This window comes from Nymphaea colorata, chromosome 3 (assembly GCF_008831285.2).
Source record: "Nymphaea colorata isolate Beijing-Zhang1983 chromosome 3, ASM883128v2, whole genome shotgun sequence".
NCBI classification, from domain to species: Eukaryota; Viridiplantae; Streptophyta; class Magnoliopsida; order Nymphaeales; family Nymphaeaceae; genus Nymphaea; species Nymphaea colorata.
Genome location: NC_045140.1, coordinates 11,696,780 through 11,714,012, shown reverse-complemented (window position 1 = coordinate 11,714,012; position 17,233 = coordinate 11,696,780). Strand labels below are relative to the sequence as shown.

The 17,233-nt window shown below is 38.0% G+C and overlaps 1 protein-coding gene across 2 annotated transcripts; it reads right to left on the bottom strand.

The window, feature by feature from the left end:
• Positions 1 to 157: 157 nt before the first annotated feature.
• LOC116250222 (protein MICROTUBULE BINDING PROTEIN 2C) lies at positions 158 to 16,819 on the bottom strand. Of its 2 annotated transcripts, none has more exons than XM_031623745.2 (6): positions 16,697 to 16,819; positions 16,249 to 16,429; positions 15,890 to 15,973; positions 12,444 to 12,809; positions 956 to 1,186; positions 158 to 644 (listed from the first exon to the last, which is right to left on the bottom strand). In XM_031623745.2, exons 2-6 carry the CDS (start codon positions 16,381 to 16,383, stop codon positions 420 to 422), a joined length of 1,041 nt encoding a protein of 346 aa, XP_031479605.1. In that variant the 5' UTR covers positions 16,384 to 16,429; positions 16,697 to 16,819; the 3' UTR covers positions 158 to 419. The 2 variants fall into 2 exon arrangements, with proteins under 2 accessions (XP_031479605.1, XP_031479604.1); XM_031623744.2 differs by lacking the exon at positions 16,697 to 16,819 and adding an exon at positions 16,520 to 16,653.
• Positions 16,820 to 17,233: the final 414 nt, after the last annotated feature.

Sequence of the window (17,233 nt, the reverse complement as noted above, 5' to 3'; positions counted from 1 at the left end):
TGTACTTTGAAGCATCTGCGTTCCGATAGGTAAACCTCAGCTTGAAGTCCTACTTTTCTTTTCTTCTTCTTCTTTTGTTAAGATAAATGAACATTTCGAATACTAGAAACAATCTTCATCCAGAGTCAAGCCATTTGGATAAAAACGATACATCTGATAAGATTGGAATGATACAGGGATTAAATAGCAAGAAATTGTTTCCTCGGATGAACAGGGCATAAGAGTCATATACAACCGTGATGGTGCAACCCTCACACCAGGACTTAAGATTTACCAAACCGTGAAAAATGCTGCCCTCTTGAACACCATTCCATTAATTTACCATATCAAGCATGCATTGGACATCCAGACATATGCTATGGCTTCCTCTAAAGGCTTATTCTGGTTGGAGACACTCGTTTACTCTACAACAAAGGAGGTTAAAGAGCAAGGGGCTCGGCTTTTCGAGAGCTGAACCCATTGATGGCGTGTCTATTTTTGGCAATACCCATTCCATGAACTCCAGCCAGAAGAGATTGCAGATGTAACCTTGACTTGGAAGCAATGGCTAGAGATTCCTCATCTGGGTTCTCTTTGGCAGAAGCAACTGCTGCAAGATATTCTTTTCTTGCAATTTCTATGTTTTCCAGTTGATCATATATTTCCTGTTAATTAAGATCAGAGAAACAGATGCATGTCAGAACACTTGGGAGATGCATGTTGCACTAATTACACCACAAATATACAAATGAAGTGAACAAAAAATACAATCAGGAATCCAAATAATACAAGTCTGGGAAAGGAGTGAAACAAGGCCTGGGATTAAAATATAAAGGTAAGATAAAGTGTGATGAATGATCATCATAGGCTGTTTATTAAAGATGTTCTGTATACAGAACTTCAACACAGAGAAACTTGGTGTTAGTGGTGGACAACTAGTCGTGGAATGTTATGGAGCAGTAACAAAAAAACTTACATTGGACTGAAACTGATCTTCAACGTGAGAAATGTCCCCAGGAGCAGCATCTTCTTCCCTTAATTCTGAGTTTGACACAATCTCTTTGCTTGTCTCAAATATCCGCATAAACCTTGCAATCTCATTATGCAAATAATCAAGCTCATTCTTCACCTCATCAGCTTCCTTGCTTGACTTTTTTGCTTCCCATTCGAGTTTCTCCACAGCCGCTTGCTTGTCTGCAAGTTTGATCTGTCCAAAGGGGATGAGCTCAAAAAGCAGATTTTAGTTTCACATTGAGCACAATGAATAGTTTTGCTTCCCTAAATGAGAAAAACGAATTGAATAAGACCACGTACTCATGTGGATGTGTGACCCAATGTTGGATGAGAGTCATAAACCTCTAACTAGTTACTGCTTGAAAAGTTTACCAAATAATGGCAGGTCATATTAAACTAAGTATCAAAAGAAGATAATGACATTAGAAAGCTATTAAGTTATTCCGTACAACAGTCCTTTGTTTTGCTGTTAGCAGTCAACAACTATCATTGTTGGGACTGCTTTGATTGCCGAACTATATAAGTATGGATAAAAAGGATATTTTACAAGTAATAGCACTGAAGTTTGATAGGTCAAACTATTCTTGTTGGGCAAAATATATGAAGGCGGTTTTGAAAGGGATTGGTTATTGGGAGTATATTAATGGGTCTAGAAGAAAGCCCGAAGATAATGATGAAGACTTTGAGACAGCTTTTGATGAATGGGATAGAAATAATTCTAAAGTCATGGTTGCTTGGAGCAATGGAACCTAATATTACTTTAAGTACAGTCAATTTTGAGTGTGCTAGAGATATTTGGGAGTATCTTAGAATGATGTACGTGCAGTCAAACTGGGCAAGAAGACATGAGTTGGACCAAGTTTTGAGAAGCTTACAGCAAAGGGATGAGTCTATTCAAGCTTTCTTTGTAAAATTTAAACAAGTATCAGATGATCTTGCTATTATGTTGCCTAATGTGAGGTGTGCAAAGTGTAAAGAGTGTTCAGAATGTACAAAACTTGAAGCAGATGCGAAAGACCAGCAACATGTTATAGACTTTCTGATGGCTTTAAGGACAGAATTTGAAAGCATAAGAAGTAGAATCCTACATCATCAAAGTTTGCCCTCTTTGGTTCAAGCAGTGTCTGAGCTCCTGGCTGAGGAGACCAAGAATAAGCATTTAGGAGGTAAGAGTGCACAAGAATCAGTTCTCACTGTAACCAAAACTTATGGTGGAAAAGGACGCAATGAGAAATCTTTCGAAAGAAGAAAAGATACGGGCAATGTTCGCTGCAATTATTGTAAAGAATTGGGTCATATGAAGTTCGATTGCCTAGTTTTAAAGAAGAAAAGAGGAGTTTATGTTGCTAGTTCATCTGGAGAGGAAAAGAGGAAAGATGGGAAGGGTGTGACAATGCTGCAACAAAAAGAAGTCTCTTTTTCTGCAGATAAGAATCATTTGTCACATGCCAACATTCTTGAGAGTACTCAACAACTCCTGGCTCATAGTGGGTTAGCTGCCTCCACTTTCTCTATATCTCCTTCAGGTGATGCTTTTGCAGGTATATCTTACATGAACTCTAACTGGCTTCTTGATTCAGGTGTCTCATGTCATATGACATCAAATGAGGACATTCTTACAAATTGGCACTCCTGCTCTGGTCTCTTTAGAACTGCAAATGGTTCTTCTATGTCTATAACCAAGTCTGGTTCGATTACTCCCAATTCTTGTTATGGGAATAAACTATATATTAATAATGTCTATCATGTTCATTCCCTTGCTATGAACCTAATTTCTGTAGGTCAGACTACAAAACATAATTGTACTGTCATATTTTTTAATTGTGTTGTACAGGATCGGCAATCAGGGAGGAAGATTGGAGTTGGCCATAGGAACGGTGACTTGTACTATCTGGACTGGTTAGACATGAGCCCCTTCAAGAATGAAAAAGGTGAAGCATATGCATCATTGAAAGATGAATCAAAGTTGTGGCAACAAAGGCTAGGACATGTTTCAGCATCCAAATTGAAGGACATTTTGGAGCTTTTTGATAGGTCTAAAATTGCAATATCAAATGAAGTAAACAATTGTGAAAGATGTAGGTAGATAAAGATCCATGCTTTACCATTTTGTTATTGAGAGATTGAGTTAGAGAAACCATTTGACTTGGTTCATTTAGATGTTTGGGGTCCTTCTCCTGTTTTGCCAAGAGGATCATCTTGTTTTGTAACCTTTATAAATGACTGAACCAGGTTTACATGCATATATTTTATGAGAAATAGAAATGAGCTTTTTGGCATATTTGAGAGATTCAGTGGAAACTCAGTTTTCAACTAAAATCAAAATTGTGTATTCAGATTCAGGGGGGGAATATATTAGTCAATTGTTTGAAAGCAACTAACAGAAAAAAGGCATACTGCATCAAAAATCTTGTGCTTACACTCCTAAGCAAAATGGAGTAGCTGGAAGGAAAAATAGGCATATACTTGAAACCACTAGATCTCTATTATTTGATATTCTGAAAGAGTATTGGGCAGATGTAGTATGTATGGCAGTGTACCAGATAAACAGAATGCCATCAAGAGTTTTGAATAGATTATCTCCTCATGAGAAGTTATATGGATGGAAATCAAATTATAATATGTTGAAACTTGAAAGTGTTTGGATGTATATGTTTTGTTTTTATACCCAAACAATTGAGAGACAAATTGTCACCTAGGGCAGTAAAATGTTGTTTTTTAGGTATATCTGATGACAAGAAAGGCTACAAATGCTATGATTCAAATGGAAAAAATTGTAGGTTTTAAGACATGTGGTGTTTCATGAACAAGAACCATATTTTGTGCAAGGAGGAGAGAAGGGAGAAGTTAGTCATGAAGATTTATCGTTCTTAATGGTATACCCTTGTGGGAAGGGTAGTGCAAGAGAAAACAGTTAGATAGAGAGTCAATGCGAAAATAATAATAGCAATGTTAAAAAAGATATAGATGATAGTCAAGTATATCAAAGGAGGGATAAAGGAGTTATACATGTGCCATTTCTTGAGTAGTCTGAGACTCTGAACCACTAGATAGAGAACTCGAAGAGGCCAATTCTGATTTGACTCCTTCTACCGGTTCTAAGCTTCCAATCCAGAGAGAAAATCTTACTTTGTCCTCCTCTTTGATTCCTTGGCCGTCTCAAGTATATTAGTTTAAGAGTCTCTATTCGTCCTTCTCGTTTTGTATTTTATGATTCATTTTCTCTTAAGCATTGTGCTTATCTTGCTTTGATTCATTCCTATGATGAGCCCAAGACCTATGAGGAAGCCGTATCAAAGGAGGAATGACAATTTGCTATGACAGAAGAGTTGAACGCTTTGGAAAGGATGAACGCATGGGACTTGGTGAAGCTTCCTCCAAAGAAGAACGTAGTGGGTTGTAAGTGGGTATTCAAGATCAAAATTGTTGAAATTAGAAAGTTTATATTTAATTTTAGTAGTTTTCTGAGTATTTAAAAGTTAGAGTCTTCTTTAGTCATTTTACATCTCTATGTGTCTCTCTTGTGGAAAGACTAAAGCCGATCCCTAATCTCTCCTTGTTCTATTACACTATTTCCTGTTGTGGTTTATTCTGATTGAGATTAATAAACCAGACGGTGGCAATGATCATAAAGGAACTAGCAATCCTTTCTCCTATGGATCTACAGTCAAGTTAGATGGACAGATGGACAGAACTATGAATTGTAGTCTAGGTCATTTATGATGTTTGTAAAAGGACATTGAAAGAAATATATAATTAAAGAAGATGAATCTATTGTCAAGTCAGGGAAAAACTTGACCTGGGAAGAGGATGTCAGCATGGTTATGTCTTGGATTATGAACAGTGTCCAACCACAAATTGCTCATACTATTGCTTACTATACCACTGCTAAAGAAATGTGGGAATTCCTTAGGCAGACATATTCACAAGACAAAAATGTAAATAAAATTCTTCAAGTTAAAGAGGAGTTACACAATCTCCGACAAAGAGATCAGGATCTATCGCAGTACTTTGCTTCTGTTAAAGCCACCTATGAGAGACTGAAATTCCTGCGTCCTTCATGCAAATCTTGTTATAAGCCACACTTTGAACCTACCATGGTTTCAAAGTTTCTTGTTGAGCTATCACCTAAGTATGCAGTTGCCAAGGCTTAGATGCTCACTGGGAGTGAAATTCCTGAGCTCTCTGATGCATACAATCGACTTAGTCGTCTCGCTATTAACTTGTCCTAACCAGCTGGTGTAACGCTAGCTTTTGCTCTTGTTGTGGGGGGTGGTCGTGGTCAAGGCATCACCTACAGCGCCAGAGGAAGGGCTGCCTGCGGCTTTCCTCAGTCTTTTTCACTATTGAGATGTGAAAGCAAACTTACTTCTTATTTTAAAGGTACTTGAATTCCTTTTCACCTTTTAGCTATAGAGTTTTTACTTTTTTGTGAGATGCCCGTAGCTCGTTGATGTTGAACGTTTGTAATTTGAAAAAACGACGATGCACTAGGATGAGTTATTGTTTCTGGTGATTTTTTCTATGTTCAGTTTTTTACTTGCTCTTATCTTTTCTAGTGTGCGATATAATCTCCTAGTTTCTGAAGATGGGGAAATCAAAGAAAACCCCAAAATTTGCAGTTAAGAAGAAGCTGGTGAGCTCAAAGACGATAAAAAAGTGAGTGTGTCGCCTTGTTCTATTGCGCTAGCTTCCTTTTGTCTCGATTTCAATCTATTTTAACGCTTCTATCCTTGGTTTATTCCTTGAATTTGGTTCCAGATACAAGGAAGAGGTGCTTAATCCGAACAAGAAAGACACCCAGAAGGATAAACTCCCTAAAAACGTGTGAGTTTTTCTCCCACCTTCGCTTTCCATTCTTGCTCTATTCTGTTCCCAATGTCACCATCGATGGCATGAGAACTGATTTCTGGATTTGCGATTATTATTAAAACTCTGTGTTTGTTAGACCCTTAGAGAAAGGGGGCATCACCTATTTTAACGCTTCTATCCAATGCACCTATTGTGAGAAGATGGAATACTTAGAGGATTGTTGTTGGGATAAACATGGTCATTCATCTACTATGTCTCAGGGCAGGGGCACTGAGACCAAACAGAGCAAGGGCCCTACTCATCCTCCTATGAGTTCTGCACAGGTAGCCACTCCTATTGTGGATGACTCTTCTAGATCAGCACCAGAGACAGTTATAGTTAGCATTGATAGATCTGAGTATGAGCAGTTTTTGCCTTTTGGCATACAAAGCCTCACAAGCTTTAGCCTCCACAGCTTTGACTGATAGAGCATTCTTTGTGGGTACATCCACAACTGATTCAGGTATCTCTTGGATTATTGACTCAGGTGCATCGAGACATTTTTGCAATAGACCTGGTTCTTTCACTACTTTGCATAGATTCTCTCAGCCACGTCATGTCAAAATTACAGATGGTAGAATGTCTCCTATATTGGGTTATGGAGATGTAAAGCTTTCTCAATCCATGACCATTCCACATGTCTTATACGCTCCTGAGTTTTCATTCCATTTGCTTTCTGTTAAACAGTTGACTACCGATTTATACTGTCGCATTATTTTTGACCTTGGTTCGTGCTCATTTCAGGACTTACAAACTGAAAAGACGATTGGTGGCGACTATGAGAAAGGGGGCGTCTACGTCCTGTTAGCTCCTATGGGTCTTGTTGCTATCTCTTCTACATTAGAGTCTACATTCTTTCAGTGGCATCTCAGGCTCGGTCAACCTTCATGGCCCAAGCTCCGTTCCATCCTACCTCATCTTTCAGTCCCAGAGTTATTTTAGTGTGAAGCTTGTCAACTTGGCAAGCACACTCATAGTAGTTTTCCTTCGAGTCTCTGTCCATCGAGTTAAGGGTTGTTTGATCTTCTTCATGTTGATGTGTGGGGGCCTAGCAGGGTAGCTAGCCGATCTAAGTTTAGGGATTTCCTGGTCGTTGTTGATGATTACTCTCAAGTTAGTTGGGTATTTCTTTTGAAAGAAAGGCCTGAAGTAGTTTGTATTCTCAAAAACCTGATTATTGAAATAAAAACAGTTTGGTTCTCTAATTAAGTGTATTCACACTGATAATGCTCTCGAGTTCAAAACATCTATCTTAATAACCTTTTATGCTCAAAATGGTATCTCTCCCCAATTTACATGCCCTCATACTTCACAACAGAATGGAGTTTGCCGAACGAAAACATAGGCAACTTCTAACTGTTGCTCGTACCCTAATGCTTCATAATTATGTACTTGCATACTTGCGGGGCAATGCCATACTCATGGCTTGTTACTTAACAAATCGTTTACTGTCATCCTCCATTGACAACAAAGTACCAATTAAACTTGTTTATCCGAATTGAAGCTTATTTCCTGTTTGACCTAAAGTTTTTGGTTGTACTTGTTTTGTTAACATCTATGGGCCTAAACGTGATAAACTTTCTTTTCAAGCCATTAAGTGTGTGTTCATTGGTTATTCTCGAAACCAAAAAGTGTACAAGTACATCGATCCGGTAACTCAAAAAGAATATATCAGTGTGGATGTCACTTTCTTCAAGTCTCAGTCCTACTTTAGTTCTACTTCTATGTCATCTGAGATGTCATGTCCTATTCCTCTACCTAGTCCTCCTGTCCCATTGTAATCTTTTCCCTCTCCTACTCCGATTATGAATAGGTTATAACACCCTCCATTGGTCTACACTCGTCGACAGGATCCCTCTCATGGTCGACCATCAGAATCTTCTCAAGATGTGAGCTCCATTGAATAAGTATACCTAACATTGATCCTTCTCAGGACTTGCCTACCATGCATCCTATCTCAGAATTTGTTTCCACTGACCATCTTCATGACAACTTACAACAGTTTTTTAAGGCTATGTTAGTCCATACTGTACCAACTAGCCATCAACATGCATTACTAGACTATAAATGGCGGAAAGCTATGCAAGATGAGATGGAAGCTCTCTTACAGCGTGGTACTTGGAAATTGGTTGATCCACTTGAAAATTGTGATATTGTTGGCTCCAAATAGGTATTTACAGTCAAGTACCATTCAGATGGGTCTGTAGAGAGATATAAGGCTCTCCATTAGTGGCTAAGGGTTACACTCAAACATATGGAGTTGACTTCTTTGAGACGTTCTCTCCTGTGGCAACGTTGAGTACTATTCGGCTCATTATTTCTATTGTGATACATTTTGATTGGCCTATGTATCAGCTTGATGTGAAGAATGTCTTTCTCTATGGTGATCTTGAGGAGACTGTATATATGCAGCAACCCCCAAGGTTTGAGCGGTAGGGAGAGTATAGTAAAGTGTGTCGTCTGAAGAATGCAATTTATGAACTCAAACAAAGTCCCAGGGCATGGTTCCACAAATTATTTGAGGTGATTTCACAGTGTAGATTTGAAAGATCTCCCTTGGATCATTCTCGATACCAAGAAGACCTCCAAAGGTATAGTTGTTATGGTAGTATATGTTGATGACATCATCTTGACAGGTGATTGTGATAAAAAAATCTCGGCTTCAAAGACTTTCCTTCAGAAACACTTTATCACGAAAAATCTTGGTCGCTTGCGATATTTTCTTGAGATTGAGGTTGCGCATAACAAAAAAGGTATAGTGTTGTCTCAAAGGAAGTATGTACTTGACCTATTGCAGGATACAGGGACGTTAGGAACCAAGCCAGCTAATCTTCCTATGAATCTACGTCTTATCTTAATGATAATCAATCAGAGCTAGTGGATTCCCAATCTTACAGATCCCTCATTGGCAAACTTCTTTATGTTACTGTGACAAGACCAGACATTAGCTTTGTTGTTGGAAAACTAAGTCAATTTATGGAAAAACCTAGAAAAGTCCATTGGGATGCTACACTGATGGTTTTGAAATATCTAAAATCATCCTCGCGCAGAGGCCTCTTCTTCAAGAAAGGTGAATCTCTAGAAATTGTTGCTTCCAGTGCTGCTGACTATGCAGGGTTTGTTGATGACAGAAAATCCACTAAAGGCTTTTGTATCTTTGTTGGGAACAACCTAATATCATGGAGAAACAAGAAACAAAATGTAGTTTCTAGATCAAGTGTAGAATCTGAATATATGCTAACAAATATGAGTATTTATGTTCCTCTTCCTATGAAAATGTACTGTGATAACAAGCTACCACTTATATTGCAAACAATCCAATATTTCATGAGAGAACAAAGCACATAGAGGTGAATTGCCATTATGTTCGGGACCTTATACAATGAGGTGTCGTGTCTACGATTCACGTAGCTTTTGAAGATCATGCAACAAATATGTTTATTAAGGCTCAATCCTATTGGTGATTTCTCTAGATATTGTGACAAGTTGAGCATGGTTGATAAATATGCTCTGGCTTGAGGGGAAGTGTTGAAATTAGAAAGTTGATGTTTAAGTTTGATAGTTTTCTGATTATTTAAAAGTTAGAGTCTTCTTTAGTCATTTTACATCTTTATGTGTCTCTTTTGTGTAAAGACTCCAACCGATCCCTAATCTCTCTTTAAGGAGAGATTAGGATAAGATAATGAAATAATTAGATTTTTCGTCTCTCCTCTCTCTCTCTCTCTCTCTCTCTCTCTCTCTCTCTCTCTCTCACACGCACACACACACACATTTCTTCCTTCATCAAACAACAAAAACCAAAGTTGATGGATAAATTGAACAATACAAGGCAAGATTAGTTGCAAAAGGCTACCATCAACAATTTGGAATAGACTATTTTGAGACATTTGCACCAATTGCACATATGACTACCATTAGAACTCTTCTTGCAGTGGCATCAACAAGACATTGGGATCTATGACAGCTAGACATGAAGAATGTCTTCTTGAATAGAGATTTAGAAGAAGAAGTTTATATGCAGCTTCCACTAGTTGTTGTGGATTCAAAAGGCAGAGTGTGCAAATTAAAGAGGACTCTTTATGGGCTAAAACAATCCCCAAGATCATGGTTTGAAAAAATTAGCATAGTTGTTAAGGAAGATGAATTCAACCAAAGTCTTCATGATCCTGCATTGTTTGTATCTTCTACAGAAAGAGGTAAGTGTTTGTTGCTTTTGTATGTTGATGACATGATCATTACTAGAGATGATCATAGAATTATTGATGAAACGAAGAAACTGGCACAAACTTTTAAAATGAAGGATTTTGGTTTCTTAAAATATTTCTTGGGTTTAGAAGTTGCTTATTCGAAAAGAGGTTATTTCTATCTCAACATAAATATGTGACTGATATTGTGACTAAAGGTAGAATATATGAGAACAATAAGAGGGTGGAAACTCCTATGGAAGAAAATGTCAAACTAAAACCTCTTGAAGGGAAGAAATTAAAAAACCCTACAGTTTATAGACAGCTTGTTGGAAGCTTGATCTATCTAACTATCTCTAGGCCTCACATAGCTCATGTTGTCCATGTGGTAAGTCAATTCATGAGTGCACCTCATGAATACATCTTTCTGCAGTACTGAGAATCATCACATCAAGTATGTGAAAGATACAATGGACTATGGAATTTAATTTTTCCCCCCCCTCAAATTCTGCATAACTTGTGGCCTTCTGTGATGCTGATTTTGGTTGATCAGCATGTGATCGACTATCTACAACAGGATTTTGTATTTTCTTTGGCAATTCTATAATCTCTTGGAAAAGCAAGAAGCAACAAAGAGTAGCTTTGTCTACAACTGAAGCTGAATATAGGGATATGGCCCAAAATACAACTCAAATAATTTGGAAAAGATGGTTGCTAAATGAAATTGGAGTTTCAGTTGTTAAGAAAATCAGACTAATTTGTGACAACATGAGTGCAATTCATATTGCCAAAAATCCAGAATTTCATGAAAGAAAAAAGTATATTGAAATTGGCCACCTTATAAGGAAGGCATATGAAGAAGGACTAATATCTCTTGACTCCTGAGCATACAAGGACTGAAAATCAAGTTGCTGATATGTTTACAAAGAATTTGACATCATCAAAGTTCAGGAAATTTGTCGGCAAACTTGGTATGATGTCACTTAACGATGCCAAATTTGAGGAGTGTTCAAATATTTGTATCTTCTTATTTTGGTCAAAGTCCGTTTTCATCCTTTCTTTTATTGTAATATGTTATAACTGTTTTACTGTTTTAACCCTCTAAATGAGTCATAAGTGAGGAGCGCCTCCACAATCATGCCTTAATTTCACACCTGGTTGCTTCTATCATACTTTGAGGCTTTGAGCACAGCCCTTCCTTAACACCACTGCACTACAAATAGCAAAGTAAAAAAGTTCACCTTTGCAGTCATGAATATTTGATTTTCTAGTGAAGAATGATTTTTTTGTGGACTGCACTATGAATCAAAAGAGTTCCTATGAACCAGATACAATTTCCTCCAGGTTAAACCATGATATTATTGCTGTCTTGTGTTCCCAGTAAAAGGTTGATGCGTAAGTTCCTATTCGTTTCTCTAATGCCCCTATCATTTTCATTTACCTGATCCAGTTAGACATTTAGGTTGTTGTTGCTGACTACATAAGGAGGGACTTCAGGCTGAAAGTTATCAAACACCCAGGTAGACTGGTAACTAAGGTAGCATAGGTCAAACCTGCATCAATAGCAGCTTCAGATTGAAGGTGTCTCTGAATATGTAGACTGGATGTACTTTGAAGACGTTCAATCCCACAATGAAAACTGTCCAATCAAACACCAAATTGAGGGTCTAGAGACAATCTTTGTTTATCTAAAAACATTAGAAATAGCTGTCCACCCAGGAGCGAGACCAAAGACAGTGTCTGAGACAGCCTCTCATGACAGAATGTCTTGAGATGGGCCATCTCAAACACATTGTAAGAGAGAGATTTAAACAGGCTTAAAGAAGCTACTTACCACGGAGTATGAACAAATACACAGATGATTTGATGCTCTGAGAGGTCCTGACCTAAGGCTGTTGATACCTTTTCAAGCCCAAAATGGCATATGGAGTAGGGTCCAAGACTCCAAGGAATCATACATGTTTAAACTAATTACCCAATCTAGATTGAAACTGCATACACCAAAAAATATAACTAAGTTGGACTGAGCATATCTTAAAGACACACAGACTTGCATCAGTTAAGCCGACAATAATACTCGCCATCCAAAAGTTTACTAAGCAACATCCAATTGGCTCAAAATAAGGGATGCACTATGATGCAAGCAGATAAGTTGGTAGCATTTAGCAGGCTAATTAAGAATTTTTTTCTGGAAAAGGACAACAGCATAATATACAATAGATGCTGATTGTTCTCTGACCAACTAAAACAGCTAAATAATAATAATTAAATGATAACAACAACAACAACAATGGATGATAATAATAATAATAATGACAATAAGAAGTAAAACAAGAATAACAAAAACAACAATAATAATAACAAGAACTTGACACAGAGAGGAAAATGAAGAAATTCTGGAAAAGAATGAAGTACCTTTGCCTCATTAAGTTGCAAATGAGCAGATCTAACTAAGGAATCTTTTTCTTCTATCTGGCGCTTTAAATCATCTATCTCTGTTACTGCTAAGCTGAAGCGGTTCATTGATTCTTCAGCAGATTTCAATTCTTCTTCTTTCTCCATTAGTTTCCGCTTCAGCTCTTCCACCTGCTCTCGCAACAGAATTAACTCTTCTCTTTCCTTTTCAGATATTGATGACCTTGTTGCTAAAATGGAAAATTCATCAGAAGAAGCATCTAAATTATCTTTCCTAGTGAATTTGTCAATGGCGTTGTGCACGTGGTCCATTTGCTTTTTCGTGGAGGCAGCATGAACTGGTTTTCTTCCTTTGGCATCAGTCATCTGTAGATAAAGTCATCAAATGTAACAGTTAAAAGACTATGTTCTGTCATAATATAAGAAAATGTTTCAAAGAAATTTGTTTCCGGAAATTAACCATGTGAAATTCCCTTAGCCTATTCTCTGCTCAAGGTTATTGTCACTAACCATCTATAAAGCAAGTGTTGATGGGACATAGGCAGCAGCAAACTGCATGCAAGAGATACTGAAAGCACCAACAAGACAATCCTTGAACATTTTGGAATTTGGAAGACTTTCTCAAGAACCAATAAATTGGCAAGGAAACTACAGATGCTTTGTATATCTTGGACTTGTCAACTCACATCCTACTTGCCCAACATGCATGTTTTCTTCTTGCCCCTAGGATAAAACCCGGATTCCTCTTCTTTATCCACCATAAAGTCTCTTAATTGCTTCAGCCGTATGGCAAAGAGATAGACCTCAGATAGTAGACCCAGAACCTCCTTTAAATTGGAGGTTTTAAGACAACCTACCTAAACAAGTGTGTGGAGTTCCTTAGACATTTCTCCAATTAACTTTGTTCCATTTTTCCTCTCAAAGACAGGAACATAGCCACAAATAATGCAATACAAAAACAAGAACAACGATAAAAACGGCAGAATATCATGACATTTTCAAAAATATTGCCAAACAATAAATACCGCGTTTTTATCGCGTTTTTTGTGGCTGTCTAAACCTGTGCTCAAACAGGGGCATTCTTGGCATGTTCTAAAAAAATTTAAAACTTTAACTGCACGTCCTCCATTTCATTTTTAAAACTGGTAGTTTTCATAAAGAATTTGAAGGCTAGTTTTCAACTCTTTTTTTTCTTTTTAATGGCAAAAATGGAAAAGGAAAAGAGGATTCGGACTTTTAAGCCCTTTTCCCCTCCACGATAGGGTTTAGGGCCTTTGATCAGAGAACTTGGAGACATGAGAAGAAGAAGACCTGCATCCAGCAGTAGGTTTATTTTTTGCAGTTTTTTTTTTTTTTCATTGTCGATTTTCCTTCACTCCCACCTGCTGCACTTTGTATATATGTGGAATCATACTTTGATTAGAGATAAGTACATACCGACATAGTAACGAATGAGTTTGTTTTCCACTCAGATAGACTTATAACTTTATAAGGCTGGCATTCCATCAATCTTTAAATTGCTTCCCAAGCTTAAACTTCTAACTATTCAATAGAGGAGCAGCTATAAAGCTTGCCCTTCAAGTTTTTTTTCTATTTTTTAAAAAAATTGCCGAGATTTTCTCGAGAAGAAAATCTTTGCTGAAAAAAAAACCAGAGAAAAACGTCGCCGATATTTTCCCGAGAATGATATTTGTGGCTATGGAGAGGAATAAGTACAGTCAACTTTAACCATTGCATACTTCAAAAAGCGTTATATCAACAGTAGAATGAGTTGGTAACTTGTTAAATGTCCAGAAGTAAGCTTTCTGATTATGCTTTTATAAACACATGAATCTTTCTGATTATGCTTTTATAAACACATGTCTTCCTGAGTTTAAAGTTCAATCAAAGATACAGGAAGATATAGAAGTGAAAATCAGAAACTAGAAGGTGTCATTCAATGATAGCAAGTCAATTCATAGAAATATTTACAGAATAAGTGGCACAGCTGGTGGTGGTACCAGGAATGTTTAAGTAGATGGTCCCTCCAAATCAAATTAGGAAAACATCAGCTTTTGTGAATAGTCTGTAGACTCTGTACATTTTTCCTTACAGAAACTATTTCTGAAGTTTATCTAGTGGACAACATACAGCCAGGGCTTCGACATGTACATATGTTTCCAAAGGAATTTAGGAAACTAAGGGCCATGTACACCAAATCTTCAATTAATGATTAAGCAACTTCTCAAACAAATGAACGTCTATAGAACAATGCACCCTACTAGCACCATAAATGGCAGAGAAAGCAACACCATTGTGCAAGCAGCCAAACAGTATGCTACTGTACTTCAGTGTAGGAGGCCGGAAAATATCAACCATGTGGTGAATGACATTGGTTATAGAATACTGACGAATTGAACAGACCCCTATAAGAGAAACCACCGGGACAGACAAATTTTCCTTTCCATTCCGTCTTTCGTCATCAGTGGACTGTTAGTTTACAAACCACTGGGACAGACAAATTTTCCTTTCCACTCCGTCTTTCGTCATCAGTAGACTGTTAGTTTACTAAAATCAAACTCCACTGGTTGGCACTATGGATGCAAACAGTTAGGATATGGTATCAGGAATTTTTTTTTTCTTTTTTTGGATGTATCAAAATAGTCTGAATCTGATTTTCATGTACTTAGGGTACTTCAAATTTCAAAACCAAACCTTATACATCCCAAGTTGGTAGAAGCAGGCCACCGCCATTATGGCGTAGATAAACCTACGGTCTGACAGTCAGGATCATTATCTTCAAAACTCAACCAACCACATCCCACGTAATTGTGATGGTAAAGTATGACTACATTCTCCACGAGAAAAGAACTTTTCCTCCTTAGAAGCCATATACAAAACAACTCTGCCTGTGATTCCACTCAAGATGACAACACCTGCATCAGTAAGTTGTTTTTCATTTTCTTCTTTCCTTTTGTTCTTCGTACTTTCTGATTCACTCCTCTTTATTCCATGGAAACATTTTCCTTTCTTAGTACACAGGTCACAGTGCGTAGATTGGAACTCAGGTATACCACAATAGTATTCGATTACACTGGAGTAAGGCCCTTCCCAGTTCCCACAGACGGCTGGTCGCGTCCAAATCTCACCGTAGTATTTTGAGAGGCCGCTTTTGTTTGAATGAAGGTTGAGAAGATTGTTAGGTTTCAAGGGGTCTTGACCCTTCAGAGTTTTTTACACAGTCGCAGAGGCGACTGCAGGTACGGCAGGTTACGCAGCACCACTGCCGGACTCCCAAACTAAGGGTGGTTTCTGCACTATGTAAATAAGTAAAAGAAACAGATTCTCATAATTGTCGACCATGTTTTCATGCTTCATAGTACGCGTATTCTTATGCACAGGTAATGAGATCCACAAAAAGAAAGAAGAATATAGAAAGAGGAACGCGGATGCAACCTTTCCCTTACCTTCTTAGAATTAGCGTCCCTGGAGGGCGTCTTCGTGTAGATCAGAGATGCACGGCGAGTAAACGAAGTGGTCGATCTTCGATCCTTCAACATAAGACCCATAAAAAAGGTTCAAACAAATAGCATAGAGAGATGGGCCTAAGCAAAAGCAGCAAGGAACCAACGAAACACCCCAAAAACGAGAAAGAACAAAGCGAAACTAAATTGAAACTCATTCCCAAGAAAAAGGAAAAAAACCCATCTCCAGTATAGTACAAAACAGCAAAATGATCATTAAACCAGAAGAGAAATCTAAAGCAGAGAGGCAGACAAAGATACACCTAAGGACAGACTACTGTCCCATTCTCTCTAAAACTTACCATGAGGGACTCGACGAGAGGAACCATCTCCACCAGATTCTTGAACAAAACCCTGTCGAAGTTCCCATTGGATGAGGAAGGGGGTGGTGGCGGAGACGAAGCCGACGAGTTCTCCGGCGGGAAATGTCGATCCATGCAAAATATTTCAAACTATCTCAAACTCCTCTCCCTTAATTCCCTACTGGAGTGGGAGAAAGCACGTTAGATTGACAGATAGATACAGATAGATACAGAGTGAGAGAGAGAGAGATAGAAAATCGAGAAGACCAACTTTGGTCTCTCTGTACAGAGGAAGATTTGCAATGTCACTCGAGTATAGAATCCACTTTCCTTTCTCAGATCCTCTCCCCTCCGCTTTGTGGGGAGTCGGGTCTTTTGCCGTTTACGAAAGGGAAATTAAATTTCTTAGCAAGTACTTGAAAACAGGAACCTTAACCAGTTAATCTACCTTCTCTTACTCCTACATGCCACAGTGCCACTTGCTTACTTCTATAATGGGCATCAACCATATAACTTTAGCACATGAAGTTCACCTGAAATTTTTGGAATGAATATTTTATAACTTTCGTGCTACAAAAATTCGATTCTTGAGTGGTAAACTAAAATGGGCGGGATTTGGTTTGAAGGGTTGTCTGATTTTTTTTCCTTTCTTTGTACTCAAATTCGATTCCTGACCACATATGCGCCAAGTCTGACCCCTTGGCAAGGTCATTTTTGGACTACCGGCAGCATAGTTACTAATAACTGGAAAATATGTTGCTAGAAGTCATTATTGAGGCATTTATGAAAGGGAAGAAGTAAATAATTTGAAAATTATTACATTAGCATCTATCATGAGATTTTGGAACCAAGAAATCCTGATCTTCTCTTTATGTATGTGTTTCAAGAGGGTGAGCAGACAGTATGAGACAGGCCGCCCTATACAATATGAGACAGACAGGGTTTGTCCGGTTTGTTTAACCCCACTCAAACACAAACACCACTC